This window comes from Schistocerca gregaria, chromosome 3 (assembly GCF_023897955.1).
Source record: "Schistocerca gregaria isolate iqSchGreg1 chromosome 3, iqSchGreg1.2, whole genome shotgun sequence".
In the NCBI taxonomy this organism is placed as follows: Eukaryota; Metazoa; Arthropoda; class Insecta; order Orthoptera; family Acrididae; genus Schistocerca; species Schistocerca gregaria.
In genome coordinates this window covers 211,529,098-211,545,776 of record NC_064922.1, presented here as the reverse complement: position 1 = coordinate 211,545,776, position 16,679 = coordinate 211,529,098, and the positions used below count along the sequence as shown (strand labels likewise).

Sequence of the window (16,679 nt, the reverse complement as noted above, 5' to 3'; positions counted from 1 at the left end):
GCAAGTTCTTTTTAGTTGACGCCACATCGGCGACTTGCGAGTCAATGATGATGAAAATGATGAAGAAGTACTCACAACACCTAGTCCCCTGCCGGGGATCGAACCCGGGCCCCCTAGGTGGTAGGCGGTAACGCAAAGGTTAGTGTAGTTTCTGAGTAACAGCAGAAGGGAATAAAAATTACTCCAACAGGGATGAATGAAGTTCGAAGTATTGTTGGTTTCCGTGATCGCGCAGAGTTGAATACCAGGTAGAATAAAATATTTTATCTGTACGTTATAAATTTCCAGTTGCTACTAACACTAATATAAAAGCATCTTAAAAATAAAGGCATAATATAGTCGCATTATGTACCTCGGTTTTCCCTAATCACCTCTCCACAACCTGAAAAGACAAATGGAGAGATCTGTTTTACCTGCCAAAAAATTCAAAAGCCAAGATCGTATAAATATTTATTTATCTGACACAACCGGTTTCTACAGACTTTGTTGTATCTTCAGGTCTGTAACAAAGTGCATACACATGGAATATGTACCACATCAGTTAAGACGTACTATTTGAGATAAAAGTTTTAGTTCCCCCCCGTCCATAAACAAAAGAAAAGATAACAAAAAAAAGAAAAAACGGATAAACGCTTTAATTTAGGCTGCAGTAAGTTGACGGCCATACCATCTACATGTACATCTATACTCCACAATTCACCTTATAGTGATATGATGTGTGGCGTTGGGTACCTTGTATATCACTATCATTCCATCCTTCCTGATCCACTTGTGAAATGGAGGTGGCAAAAACGATTTTGATCTCTAATTTTACCTTCGTGGTCTTTTCGCGAGGGATACGTCGGTCGAGAAATATACAAGATGTATAAAAACCCGTGTCAGAAACTTTTGGGATACATTCTTGACATCAGATCATTACAAAGAGTTCAAATGAACAAGGGTCCTAAAATCTTTCTTTAGGGAGGTATGAAAGAAATTCTCGGTATTGACTCCTGGTTATAAAATTTACCGCCAATATGCATGTTTATTTACTTTCTTCTTACAGTTGGTCATGGAATTTGCTTTGTTTCCTCTGACTCAACAGTCAGAGGAATAATTTTTATCCCAACACAAAACAATGATGTCTGAAGTAGCAGATAAATACTACATGTACTGCCTAGTGAGTGTGCATGCAGACGCAGCACATCAACTTTGTGTTAAACGTTATTTTGGGAGGCATATACTTAGTGCAAGGACGTTGGTACGACTCCACCAACGCTTGCGTGAGAGAGGCTCATGCGAGAAGAGCGTTGTAGATGACGGGAGACCATGCGATGTACAAACGCATGAGCTTGGCGAATGAATTCTGTGGATGAAACCCCATCAACCAGTACGAGGAGGATTGCAGGAAAGGAAGGCGTTAATCATCTGACGATCTGGCATTTTCTGCATCAGAATCTTCTGCACCTGTATCCCCTTAAAAGGGCGTAAGGATTAAATGAGGCGGACATTTTGTCAACGCATTTAGAGGGGCGTGTTGTGTTTCTTCAATTCCTAAGCGTGCCAGTAGCTTGATAACCAGTTTCCGAGAGATTGACTGGTCGAGGGGGATCCACAGCATGGCCTGATCTCCAGATTTGAATCCGATGGTTCTTTTCCTTTGGGGACAATCCTGGCTGTATTCAACTCCAGTACTCAATGTCACGTTCTGAGGGAGCGTATCTAAAATGCATTTGACCAAATAAGAACACACCAGAAGGTTTGTACAACGTTCATTGTCTCGGGAGATACATGGAAACAGACGGTGGTTACTTGGAACAATTTTTGTAAATGTAAATGTGTTTGATATCGTTTTTGTAGCATGAGTAATAAATCTTTTCACATCTCCCTAACAAAGGATTTTCGGACTCATCTTGGTATGAACTGTTTGTAATGTTCTGATGTCAAGAATAAGTCCCTAATATTTCTGACACATGCTTTTATACACCCAGTATTTGCTGATTCTTTTCGTAAAGTAAGCACTCGGAATTTTAACTGTGATGCAGAACGCGTCTCTTGCTGCGTGACGCTTCGGATGTTAGTAAATGACCAGGGGAACCTTGTGTAACATTCGCACTTTCATAGTTTTAAATAATGACAGTATTTGGCAGAAGTGTAATCGTTTGGATAAGGGTAGTTGGAGGGAAGAGAAAATATATTGAACCAAACGACGTGAAATAATAATCATGAATTTATAGCACCTCCATGTATACACATTTCCTATCAGTATTGCTTTAATTTTCAACTTTTTATCGTAATATTTACATATACCAGTTGTTGAAGAGAAATTTAATGATAAATACGAATACAAAATACAAATAAATAAATCAATAAATTCGAAATGTACAGGTTAGTGTTCGCTTCTTATCTAGAGTATGACTAACGCCACAAAACCTCTAACGGTATTTCGACATTTTAATAAAACTTCGTGTTTTACGTAAACACTTTAGGCCGCAGTAGCGATAGGTAAATCACAATTCAAGGCGACAAGGACAAATATGGCTGTCGTTTCGGAAAATATATTCGTTTAGAAAAGTCACCTTGTACGACGGGCAGATGCAATGGACTACCGCAGTGGTCAAGGCTATTATCTGTGACAATGCTGATACTAGTTAATAAGTACTTTAAAACAAATAAAATGGTATTTGTAATAAGATAATACGAAAACGTAGTCTCTCATTCGTGACTAATAAGTTAGCGTCGTAAAAAATTTCACAAATAATGAGTTTTAGCGCAAAATTAGTATGCAATGTCACAAGCCGGTTGGAAAACCTTTCTAACGATACCTCCTTCATCGCTGTATACGGCTAGTATGTGATAAGAAAAAGGGATGTTGACTTGAGAACTAATATATGTTGTTGTTGTTGTGGTCTCCATTCCTGAGACTGGTTTGATGCAGCTCTCTATGCTACTCTATCATGAACAAAGTTCTTCATCTCCCAGTACTTACAGCAACCTACATCCTTCTGAATCTGCTTAGTGTATTCATCTCTTGGTCTCCCTCTATGATTTTTACCCTCCACGCTGCCGTCAAATGCTAAATTTGTAATCCCTTGATGCCTCAGAACATGTCCTACCAACCGGTCGCTTCTTCTTGTCAAGTTGTGCACAAACTCCTCTTCTCCCCTATTCTATTAAATACTACCTCATCAGTTACGTGATCTAGCCATCTAATCTTCATCTTTCTTCTGTAGCACCACATTTCGAAAGCTTCTATTCTCTTCTTGTCCAAACTAGTTATCGTCCATGTTTCACTTCCTGAGACAAAAATCTATACTCGATGTTAACAAATTCCTCTTCTTCAGAAACGCTTTCCTTGCCATTGCCAGTCTACATTTTATATCCTCTCTACTTCGACCATCATCAGTTATTTTGCTCCCCAAATAGCAAAACTCCTTTACTACTTTAAGTATCTCATTTCTTAATCTAATTCCCTCAGCATCACCCGACTCAATTCGACTACATTCCATTATCCTCGTTTTGCTTTTGTTGATGTTCATCATATACCCTCCTTTCAAGACACTCTCCATTCCGTTCAACAGCCCTTCCAAGTCCCCTACTGTCTCTCACAGAATTACAATTTCATCGGCGAACCTCAAAGTTTTTATTTCTTCTCCATGGATTTTAATACCTACTCCGAATTTTTCTTTTGTTTCCTTTACTGCTTGCTCAGTATATAGATTGAATAACATCGGGGAGAGGCTACAACCCTGTCTCACTCCCTTCCCAACCACTGCCTCCCTTTCATGCCCCTCTAATATATATATATATATATATATATATATATATATATATATATATGATCTGTAACGAAAAGTGCCTCTCTTTTTTATTTCCTCTATCAATCCTGCCTGGTACGTATCACTGACTGAAGACGAATACTCAACTATTGGTTGACTGAGGGTGTTGTAAGCTATCTCCTTTGTGGGTGGACTACCATCCGTGTAATTCTGTGCCATACAGAGAGGGGATGCGTGCAGCGACTGTAAGTGCTATGGTCTCTTGTTGCAGATGAGAACGAGCCGTCCCACTGGCTGGCCTGCCTTAGCGAGGGAGTGGGCGCGCCTTCCGGAGAAGCCATGTGGCTGCTGGACCTGCCGCAGCCCGCGCTCACGCACCACGGTCAGTACTCTACTCTCTCTCTCTCTCTCTCTCTCTCTCTCTCTCTCTCTCTCTCTCTCTCTCTCCTGTGTGTGTGTGTGTGTGTGTGTGTGTGTGTGTGTGTGTGTGTGCGCGTGTGTGTAGCTCTCTCGACACGGAGGATGCTGCCGCAAAGGATTGCTCTGAATCCAGGAAGTAATGACCCTCTGGCTTTAATGAATTCAAGAAATATATAGGGTGAGTGGGTTCAAACAAGCTACCAAAACATATCCTAAACGATTAAATACTGAGATGCTGTTTCACGTACAAGGAAATATCACCAGCCGGCCGGGGTGGCCAAGCGGTTCCAGGCGCTACAGCCTGGAACCGCGCGACTGCTACGGTCGCCCGTTCGAATCCTGCCTCGGGCATGGTGTGTGTGATCTCCTTAGGTTAGGAAACCTCCCCATCGCACACCCCTCAGATTTAGTTATATGTTGGCACAGTGGATAGGCCTTGAAAAACTGAACAAAGATCAATCGAGAAAACAGGAAGAAGTTGTGTGGAACTATGAAAAAATAAGTAAAATTTACAAACAGAGTAGTCCATGTGCAACATAGGCAACATCAAGGAGAGCGTAGGCGCAGTAACGTCGTGGTCCCGTGGTTAGCGTGAGCAGCTACGGAGCGAGAGGTCATTGGTTCAAGTCTTCCCTCGAGTGAAAAATTTACTCTTTTTATTTTCGCAAAGTTATGATCTGTCCGTTCGTTCATTGACGTCTCTGTTCACTGTAACAAGTTTAGTGTCTGTGTTTTGCGACCGCACGGCAAAACCGTGCGATTAGTAGACGAAACGACGAGCCTCTCCAATGGGAACCGAAAACATTTGATCGCAAGGTCATAGGTCAACCGATTCGTCCACAGAAAAACAAACCTGATATATTCTATACGTCACTGGTGACGGCATGTGCGTCACATGACATGAATTTGTTGTCGACCCACCTAACATGTACACTTGGCGAATGGGTAAAAAGATTCTTCTACCTTCCCCGATTTAGGTTTTCTTGTGGATGTGATAATCACTCCCCAAAAACTGATGAAAACATAATAGTTTGTCACATAAACTGAAAATAAAAAAATTAAACTTTTCACTCGAGGGAAGACTTGAACGAAGGACCTCTCGTTCCGCAGCTGCTCACACTAACCACGGGACCACGACGCTCCTGTGGTTGTATAACCTTGATGTTGCCTATCTTCCGTATGGACTACTCAGTTTATATATTTTGCTCATTTTTCCATAGTTCCACACAACTTCTTCCTGTTTTCTCGATTGATGTGTGTTCAGTTTTTCAAGATCTATCCACTGTGCCAACTTATAACTAAATCTGAGGGGGTGCGATGGAGAGGTACCCTTGTAAGTTCTAGGGGACTGATGACCTCAGATGTTAAGTGCTGAGAGCCAAATATCAGCAACTTGACCTCATATTGCAAAATATCGGCCCCAGCAGTCGATCTCGCGAAAAATTTGGACCGTAATTGTGATAATACTCCACAACGCAGTGATAACCAGAGCCCTCCTGTTCGCGGGATGTTGAAGGTAAAGGATGACGAGAAGGCAGGGTGTCACGTCTATCGAACATATTTTGATATCTTGTTCGATAGAACACGCTATTGTACGCGAAAAGGGTACGTAATAAGTCAACTTCATATACGTGTTCAGAAGGATTAAATCAAAGTTATAAACGTAAGCAAGGGAAGAATTATTACGAGATTAAGTTAATGATTTTGATTTTCGATTTAATCATGCTATTCACGTTGAACAGCGAATCTCCTGCATATGAATTTCACATGAACGGTGTCCCTTTTTCAGCCCAAAGAAAAAGCGGAAAACATTGTTGTTAATATTAAATAGCATTATGTTTCTTCTTTAATGACACACTCATTCGTTTCATTCATTTACGCTGCATTTGTGAATTGCAACATAAAACCGTTGAAACAGATCTCTGGTACTAGCTGCAGGTTAGAAACCGCGCACTTTGACACAATGGACAAAGCGATGTACAGTACTTCGCGTTCGGACATGAAGTGCCAGACAACAGGTAAGCTAGCATTCATAAAAGCTGCACATTCAGAAGGTCATAACTGGAAATTATCAGAATTATGGCCCAGGTTTTCTCGCGGAATCGATTGCTGTGGCTGATACATATCTTGCAAAAATAAGGTCAATTTGGTGATGTTCCCTTGTTAGTTTCGACGGACAATGTGGCGAATTTCCTGACGCGCGCTAGTAATTTGCAACATTTATATGTGCCAAATTATGATAGCGACTTCGATTCGTAGCGAAACTCATACTTTTTTCTGTGGCACTAGAAAAAGCCTTCGAAGAGGACTTCAAGAATTTGTCAAATTTGATCTTTCTTTCCATCAGCTTTCCGAATCATTTGATGCCACTCGTCACGAATTCCTCTCCCACACCATCCTCTTTAATACAGTGTCCTCAGAGAGTTGGATATATTCCAATCCCCGTCTTCCTGCCCATCCTTTTAAACCTCTACGTCTCCCTCAAGTACAATGGAAGTTATTTCTTGATGACTCACCATATGTGCTATCGTCTTCTCCCTTCCTGACAATGTTCTCCAGTACTACGTCTCCTCGCCGATTCTGCTATAGAACCTCCTGATTTCTTATCTTATCTGTTCATCTAATATCCAAGATCCTTCTACAGCACCACATCTCAAACGCTTCAATTCTTTTCGTTTCCGGTTTTCTCGCACTCCGTGATTCACTTCCACACAATGTTGTGTTCCAAAAGTATATTCTCAGGCATTTCTTCCTCGAATTAACGCCGATGTTTGATTCTAGTAGACTTCAATTGCCAGGAACTCTCTCTTTGCTTGTTCAGTCTCCTTGCTTCGTCCATCATGCGTTTACTTCACTTCACTTCACTTCACTTCACCCCACTAGATCAAAAATTAATAAGATAACAGGGTCGCAAACCACTGTCCAGTCGTTAGGTGAAAAGGTCCCCTGCCGGCCGGAGTGGCCGAGCGGTTCTAGGCGCTTCAGTCTGAAACCGCTCTACCGCTACGGTCGCAGGTTCGAATCCTTACTCGGGCATGAATGTGTGTGATGTCCTTAGGTTAGTTAGGTTTAAGTAGTTCTAAGTTCTAGGGGACTGATGACCTCAGATGTTAAGTCCCATAGTACTCAGAGCCATTTGAACCATTGAAAAGGTCCCCAAGAGTAATCGAGGAACTAACTAGTGCTTGACTTTGATAAATTCAAGAAACATAATATGATTTACCCCTTCTGACACCAGCTTGTTCAGGTTCCGATTCAACCAATGGCTCGTCTCTCTCTCTCTCTCTCTCTCTCTCTCTCTCTCTATGTGTGTGTTTGTGTGTGTGTGTGTGTGTGTGTGTGTGGTGTGGTGTTCGCTCTCGTTTTGAACACTTGTCAGCTTGTATCTACGTAAACTACGATCTTAACGTTTTTTGATATTATCCTAAAAAGAGGGTACACTACTGGCCATTAAAATTGCTACACCATGAAGATGACGTGCTACAGACGCGAAGATGCTGTGATATGCAACTTTTCAGAGGATTCACACCTACAACGCGATTGCGGTTTATCGTATAGCGACGTTGCTGCACGCGGTTGGTCGAGATCCAATGACTGTTAGCAAAATATGGAATCGGAGGGTTTAGGAGGGTAATACGGAACGCCGTGCTGGATCCCAACTGCCTCGTATGACTTGCAGTCGAGATGACAGGCATCATATCCGCATGGCTGTAACGGATCGTGCAGCCACGTCTCGGTCCCTGAGTCAACAGATGGGGACGTTTGCAAGACAACAACCATCTGCACGAACAGTTCGACGACGTTTGCTGCGTCATGGACTATCAGCGCGGAGACCATGGCTGCGGTTACCCTTGACGCTGCATCAACAGACAGCAGCGCCTGCGATGGTGTACTCAACGACGAACCTGGGTGCACGAATGGCAAAACGTCATTTTTTCGGATGAATCCAGGTTCTGTTTACAGCATCATGATGGTCGCATCCGTGTTTGGCGACATCGCTGTGAACGCACATTGGAAGCGTGTATTCGTCATCGCCATACTAGCGTATCACCCGGCGTGATGGTACGGGGTGCCATTGGTTACACGTCTCGGCCACCTCTTGTTCGCACTGACGACACTTTGAACAGTGGGCGTTACATTTCAGATGCGTTACGACCCGTGGCTCTACCCTTCATTCAATCCCTGCGAAACCCTACATTTCAGCAGGCTAATGCACGACCGCATGTTGCAGGTCCTATACCGGCCTCTCTGGATACAGAAAATGTTCGACTGCTGCCCTGGCCAGCACATTCTCCAGATCTGTCACCAACTGAAAACGTCTGGTCAATGGTGGACGAGCAACTGGCTCGTCACAATACGCCAGTCACTACTCCTGATGAACTGTGGTATCGTGTCGAAGGTGCATGGGCAGTTGTACCTGTACACGCCATGCAAGCTGTGTTTGACTCAATGCCGAAGCGTATCAAGGCCGGTATTACGGCCAGAGTCGGTTGTTCTGGGTACTGATTTCTCAGGATCTATGCACCCAAATTGCGTGAAAATGTAATGAGGTGTCAGTTCTAGTATAATATACTTGTCCAAAGAATACCCGTTTATCATCTGCATTTCTTCTTGGTGTAGCAGTTTTAATGGCCAGTAGTGTATAAAGCACGCGAAATTAAAAAAAATTCCCGTTACTTTTTGATCACACCTCGTATCTAGGCTACAGGTCATAATTCAGTGCCAGCAAATAAAGTAAGAGGGATAGACGCTGTACGGGTACGCAGCTAACGCTGTGGGACGGCCGCGCGTCTGTTGCAGACTGCGAGAAGCTGCTGTGCTTCCGCTACTACAGCGGGCTGAACCTGTCGTGCCTGGCGCAGTCGGAGCCGCTGTCGGCCAAGCGCTCGCCGCGGCCCCACGCCGTGGCCAGCCTGCGCCGGCCGCCGCCCGCTGCCGCCCCCGCTGGCAGCTCGGAGAGCGACTCGGAGCCGGAGGCGGCGGCGAGGCGCCTGCGCGCCCACCACCCCAGGGCCCCCCCCGCAGCCGCCGCCTCCACCTCCGGCGGGCTGCCCAAGCGCAAGGCACATCACCACCGACGCGCCTCACCGCAGGTAAAAACCTACCACTTAAAAACCATACCGGATTTTTGTTCCGAATAACCGCTTTTGTCCGGTAATTGTTTGTACTCTATTACAATGGGCGTTTTTAATTTTTTAACAATGTTGTTGTTCTTGTGGTCTTCAGTCCGAAGACTGGTTTGATGCAGCTCTCCATGCTGCCCTATCCTATGCAAGCTTCTTCATCTCCCAGTATCTACTGCAACCTACATCCTTCTCAATCTGTTTAGCGGATTCATCTCTTGGTCTCCCTCTGCGAATTTTACCCTCCACGCTGCCCTCCAATACTAAATTGGTGATCCCTTGATGCCTCAGAACATGTCCTTTCAACCGGTCCCTTCTTCTAGTCAAGTTGTGCCACAAATTGAGTTCAGCTTCTTATTCTATTAGGGTCATTGCAAATTTTGGCGATATACATCTGAGTAAATTAGCTTACCATGCCTATTTTCATTCTCTGCTTTCGTATGGCATCATATTCTGGGGTAACTCATCATTGTATAAGAGGGTGTTCATTGGACAAAAGTGTGTAATCAGAATAATTGCTGGAGCTCATCCAAGATCATCCTACACACACTTGTTTAAAGAGGCAGACATCTGCACTGTAGCCTCACATTATCTATATATTCACTTATGAAATTTGTTATTAACAATCGGAATGAATTCAAAAGTAATAGCAGTGTACATGGCTATAACACTACGAGAAAGGATGAGCTTCACTACTCAAGGTTAAATCTAACTTTGCCTCGGAAGGGGGTAAATTATCCTGCCACTAAAGTCTTTGGTCACTTACCTAATAACATCAAAAGCCTGACACATAGCAATATAGCATTTAAAAGGAAATTAAAAGAATTTCTTAATGGCAACTCCTTCTACTCATTAGATGAATTTTTGGATATAATAAGTGGATAAAAAAATTAAAAATATTAAGTGTCATGTAATATTTTGTGTAATGTAATATCTTGTGACGTCACCTGTTATTAACCTGACACTTTCCACATCATTATGAAGTGTCGTATTCATTATCTATGAAACAAGTACTAATCTAATCTATTCTTATCTCTCCAATTCTATTCAATACCTCCTCATTAGTTATGTGACCTACCCATCTAATCTTCAGCATTCTTCTGTAGCACCACATTTCGAAAGCTTCTATTCTCTTCTTGTCTAAACTATTTAACGTCCATGTTTCACATCCATACGTGGTTACACTTCAAATACTTTCAGAAACGACCTCCTGACTTAAATCTATACTCAATGTTAACAAATTTCTCTTCTTCAGAAATGCTTTCCTTGCCATTGCCAGTCTACATTTTGTATCCTCTCTACTTCGACCATCATCAGTTATTTTGCTCTGCAAATAACAAAACTCCTTTATTACTTTAAGTATCTCATTTCCTAATCTAATACTCTCAGCATCACCCGATTTAAGTCGACTACATTCCATTATCCTCGTTTTGCTTTTGCTCATGTTCATCTTATACCCTCAAGACACTGTCCATTCCGTTCAACTGTTCTTCCAAGTCCTTTGCTGTCTCTGACAAAATTACAATGTCATCGGCGAACCTCAAAGTTTTTATTTCTTCTCCATGCATTTTAATGACTATTCCGAACTTTTCTTTTGTTTCCTTTACTGCTTCCTCAATATACAGATTTAATAGCATCAGGGACACACTACAACTCTGTCTCACTCCCTTCCCAAACACTGCTTCCCTTTCGTGCCCCTCGACTATTATAACTGCCATCTGGTTTCTGTACAAATTGTAAATAGCCTTCTGCTCCCTGTGTTTTACCCCTGCCACCTTCAGAATTCGAAAGAGAGTATTCCAGTCAACATTGTCAAAAGCTTTCTCCAAGTCTACAAATGTTAGAAACGTAGGTTTGCCTTTCATTAATCTATTTTCTAAGATAAGTCGTAGGGTCAGTATTGACTCATGTGTTCCACCATTTCTACGGAATCCAAACTGATCTTCCCTGAGGTCGGCTTCTACCAGTTTTTCCATTTGTCTGTAAAGAATTCGTGTTAGTATTTTGCAGCAGTGGCTTATTAAACTGATAGTTGGTAATTTTCACTTCTGTCAACACCTGCTTTCTTTGGGATTGGAATTATTATATTCTTCTTGAAGTTTTACTAAAAACCGAGTAAAAAACCGAAATCTCACCTTTAAAAAAAATGAATAATTTATAAACTATATGAAACTTATAGTGAAAATGAGTCACTGCCTATGTCTATACATCACGTGAATGGCAAATGTTTAATCATATGCATGCCAACATTGCATGCATTCTGGCTCTTGTGCCAGGATCTAACTAGTGAACAGTCATGCCCAAATAACTTTTGTTGTGATGAATAGCAATCATCTGTGGTTGCCAGCCAATTAATTTTGCCAAGTAAACTGAAATAATTTAAGATTCATTTAATCACCTTGTGATCATTGAGAGATGTAAAGGACTCGAGACATAGGGATAAATCAAATATTACACATTATAATCCATGTGACTATTGCAATAAAATCTAAAATTATTTAATTTTATGCATTCAATGTAGTCACTTAGTAATCATAATATCTATACTGTTTAAAAGACTTCTGTCTGTGCACTTGGTTTTAATGGCCCTGTACTAGAAAGGCTATGTAATGGCTTGTACATGTAAAATACTCATAGGTAGGTTAGTTTGAATTCCAGTGAAAAGGTAGTATACTTACTTGATAAGATGTTGTGTTCACCGAAGATGCTCATCAGCAATGCATCTGCCGAAAGGTCCCTCAAAAATTGGACTTTTGCTGGGGTTTAAAGTTTTTACCAGCTTCTCAAATGACCTTGCTGCAACAATATGTAAAGGAATCGTCTTCATCATTAAGAAGTTTACTATGCATTGGTCCACACTAGCTTAAGACGCACCACTTTCAATTGCTGCAATGCCAAAAGACCATCCAATGCATCTGTCATATTCTTTTAACCAGATTACTGCTACTGGCTCCACTGTCAATATCTGAATGCCCAAGACTGATTTTTCTTTTTGACTTCCCTCAACCATATCCTGCCTTCACTCTTCTTCAAACTGTACATATCGCAATTCATGTGCTGTCCTTGTGTATTGTTTCACATTGTCAAGGCTTGAAGTGTTAGCCATAATTGTTGATTTTTTTAGGCAAGCTCCGTTTACAGTCAAAAAGTATTTATTCTCCCAATGTGGATACTGAATTAACATAATCACTTACAAGTGGCCACAGATTTACATCAGTTATGGAGCTAGAATCCGACTCCATGATTCAACTTCTACAGTTAATCCACTAACAAAAAGTAATACTTAACACTAACTTGGCACACAAACAACAATAAACTACCAACATCGAGCTGTTCTTCCTCGCACTCGATTATTTACATCAATTGCGCACATCCCAGAGATCCACAAACCTACATGACAGAACATGATTTTGTGGACAGCATGGCATCAGTTTTGTCATAAAAGTAGGTACCTAATTAATGATTAAGGCGGAAAACCAAATTAGGAGGCTGTTTGACATTGATTTTTTGAGATTTTCTTGGGTGGGAAGAATGAATTAGAATTTAATCAAATATTGACATCATTTCATTCATATTTCGAACAGTTTTTGTGAATTTTTTGAATAATTTCAGCAAAAAAATAACAGTTACACTGTGTTGTCTGCTGAAGGTTGTGAGTATAGTTCTCCAATTGTGTGTAGTGTAGCCATTCTGATTTTCATCTGAAATCAAAAAGGTTTTGATTTTACATTAATAACTCATTTTCTACAAATATGAACCTCAATGCGGGTGTAAATAATGAACATTAAAAATTTTGCAGGCATTGGAACAATTTACTTCAATTTTCATGAATTTTTTTTTCATAATTAGGCAAAGAAAAATACCCTTAAAATCATATCACCTCACAAGTTGGTTCATATAATTCGTAATTTTATAAAGAATCGTACTACCTATTTTCATACTGATTGGTTCTATACTTTTTGAGTTAGACTGCACACAAATAACAAAAAAGTCATTTCGAGATAAACATGTTCAAAAAATAAATTCTCGGGAACTAGAAATTCAAGGAAGTTAACAATTAATGATCTTGTGCCCAGCTATGCAGATATCATAGATACAAATCATTATTACAAACTTGGCCTTGATTACTGAAAACCAAGTAAGCAACTGTGCACTAGAATCTTAGCCTGGTGGTCACTTTTGTACATAAGACACCTGTCAAGCTTACTCCTTCAGTATTCAAGACATGACACTTGTATAGGCGCACTCTTACCTTTCCCTTCATTGCATTATATTTTACCTCTTGTTATGGGATATGCTATAGGTAGCTGTGTACCAGGAATATTTTACATAACTACCTGTTATATCTACGTTCTTAGTAAAAACTAGTGTTATTACCTTTATACCAACAATATGAAATCTGTGTTATCGTAAGTGTGTATGTGTTACTGAAGTTATAGACTTCCATTTGGCTGCAAGTGAATCAGCCAAATAAAAACATTTGAGAAGGAAAATTTCAAGGCCCTAACAGTTATCTTCGCTTTACATTAAACAGAAATTTTGTTTTACTTTAAAAGTAGTTTTAGTATCATGTTGGGGAGAAACCAAGGTTCCAAACACTCAAGGCCACTGGCTCTTTTTCGATATTTCTCTTATTTGTGATGCTCTCAGGTGTCATATTTTAAGAAGTAAACAGTAACGGCATTTGTTCATATTAGTAAGTAATTTAAATTATTATGTTTCACCTTTTGAGCAAGAAAGGCTTATTCATTTCTCTAACTTGTAATGAACAAGTGTATGTTTTTTGTGGTTGTGATGCATTCTTTCATAAATATGGTCAAGTGTACTGCCAATTTTATTTTAACAGCAGCAAATGTTTCTCTGCTACTTGCCAATAATGTAATAAACTGCCTCAATGACTCTACGGCATTGTGCTTTTCGTACATTTTAGAAAATCATGTCTGAGTAATAACTGCATGCAGACATCTGCACCTTTCAACATTATAAGTACTAGATACTGATCAAAGCAGCAGCCTTTTGCACTGCCACAATCACAACATCTTTTGATGAATTTTCCTTCATTGTGCAGAATTTACACTTCTAATTTAAGCATACTTTTCTACTTCATTTTATTAGCACAATGCACTATAATGATTTTAGCTTCTACATGATATTTCCATGGGCTATCAAATAGTTTTTAAAATTATTTTCTGCTCTAAACACTTTGGTCTCATGGAGAGGATATTATCCTGAAATGTAATATCTTAAAATAAACTTCCTTACTGTCGGTAACCATTCATTTTTTACAGGGATATTACTGAACTAAGTTCATGTTACGTCAGTGTTAACACAGTGCTTTTTGAAACCTGCAGCAGCTGGCTCAGCAGCACCTGATGAATGGATACCCTGCTCCAGATGACGAGTCCGACAGCTCGGACACAGCAGCCCTGCTACCCCCTGGTGAAAGCAGTCGATCTACTTCACATGTGCTACATACGTGGAACTCCCATGAAGGTGCTGTGGCGAGAAGGCTGCTGGATCTAGCTCCTGTTCCACAACCACTGCCTCCTGCTGTTGTGCCTCCATCTCACAGTGAACCATCACTTCCTAGTGGTGCAAATGTGGAATACTATCCGATATGGACCAAACCTACAGTTCCTGCTGTCAGTGGTAGTGGCTCAGTATATGAAACTCTTTACCCACGCACAGAACCGCCTCCTCCACCACTGCCGCCTCGCGCATTTCCCCCACAAAATGGTTGTTCGAAGCATCACCGTCCACTAGAGAGAATGTGCGCCTTACCGTATCCTGGAGCAGGCCCCGGGTCGGATCCACCAGAAGTGCCACGTCACAACAAACCTAAGACGGCCAGACACACAGCTCCTAGTCTGCCTCCTAAACCTAAGAAGATTGTTAACCCAGAAGACACTTTTGCTTTTGAGATTGTTGACACAGATGAGCTTAATCCTACAGTGACAGCTGTTACGTCGTGTTCTAGTCATAAAAACGCACAACCTGTTTCGTGTTACAATGGACACAGTGCTAGTGGACCATTGACAAACAGTGAACGTGCTGTTTCTGTACGTAGTGTTGATGAAGCCCAGCCGGTGAGACAATCAGATATTCCTGTAGAGGAGGCTAAAAGTGAGAGTAGTGATGCTTGCAGAGGAAAGTTTCCTCCTACTATAAACTCGAGAGTTGGTGATACTGCACCTGCCCAGGGTGAAGTCAGTGGTTCGGCACAGTCTGATTTACAGAGATCTCACAGACATGATGCTTTTCATTTGGATAGTGAAAGTGTAACTGGAGTTTCTAGCAAGAGGCCAACACAGCTGGCTGTAAATGGGTGTGTGGGAGATGCTAATAATGATAATGAAGGGCAGACTTCAGCTGTTGCTGCACCATTGGCTACCCCTGAGCAGGATAGCAGTTTAGTAGACAGTTCCTCAGTTGAAAATTTGCTTGATGAGGATGCAGAAGAAGAAGAGGAAGATTCCGTTTTTTTACCACAGACTAGTAGTGTTTTAGAGCCATTGCAAATTCCAGACAGTAGCTCCGCAGTTTCTGCACAAATACCGTTTGGTGCCATTTCAGAAGTTTGTGTTGTTGACAGGTCAAAATACCAAAGTGCTAGTTCCGGAAGGCCAGTAAATGACCAAAAAAGCCAAAGAAATGACATTTGTACACCTGCTTCATCATCTGTCTCTAGTCAAACAAATCTGCCAATAGATGAATGTGGTGTGTCAGTTACAAAGAAACAAACAAGCTCAGGTAGAGAGGGCACATCTAACAGTCATAACTTAAGTGAAGGAGCACCTTTACAAGACCGTACTGGGGCTACACCTGTAATACTTACTGATTCCTTGTCAGAAGGAGCCACATCACCAAACTGCAGTGCCAGTAATTGTCAAGACTGTGATACTTCAGATCCAAATGTGTCTGATCTCTCAAGCTTCTTATCAGTTCCAAACACATCTTCTTCCCTCTCTCCAGTTTCTCCCAATTCTGCATCAGAGTCGGGAACTGTTCTCTCAACTACTACGGAATGTAGCAACAGCTCAAGCTCAGACACTGGTACTATGATTCTCAGCAACCGCAGCTCCAGTACCGATTCCATTGTTTCTGGTATTGTGAATAATGTGGCAAATTTAGAAGAACAGCTGTTATCACCACAACAACTATCACAGGATTCTGTGTGCACAGCAGAAGGTTCCATCTGTCCCCTAATGGCAGAGAGGGAGAGACAAGACTTTTTAGATCCTGGAGGAAGAAGTCTTTCAGAAGAACACGAGGCACCACCACGCACTCACAGGCCTCTGTCACGGCAGGTAAGGAACATTACAGCATTTACCTGACTGCACTTATCTTTGCATGAATCACCATGGCTTAGCTGAAAAGT

General features: G+C 41.4%; 1 protein-coding gene across 5 annotated transcripts in view; it reads left to right on the top strand.

The window, feature by feature from the left end:
• Positions 1–16,679, top strand: part of LOC126356312 (uncharacterized) — a 769,127-nt gene that overhangs the window by 587,440 nt on the left and 165,008 nt on the right. For all 5 annotated transcript variants that reach the window (XM_050007272.1, XM_050007273.1, XM_050007271.1 and 2 more), the window contains 3 exons: positions 4,030–4,140; positions 8,979–9,271; positions 14,653–16,608. In XM_050007272.1, coding sequence (XP_049863229.1) covers positions 4,030–4,140; positions 8,979–9,271; positions 14,653–16,608 — 2,360 coding nt within the window. The remainder of the gene's footprint in view (positions 1–4,029; positions 4,141–8,978; positions 9,272–14,652; positions 16,609–16,679) is intronic.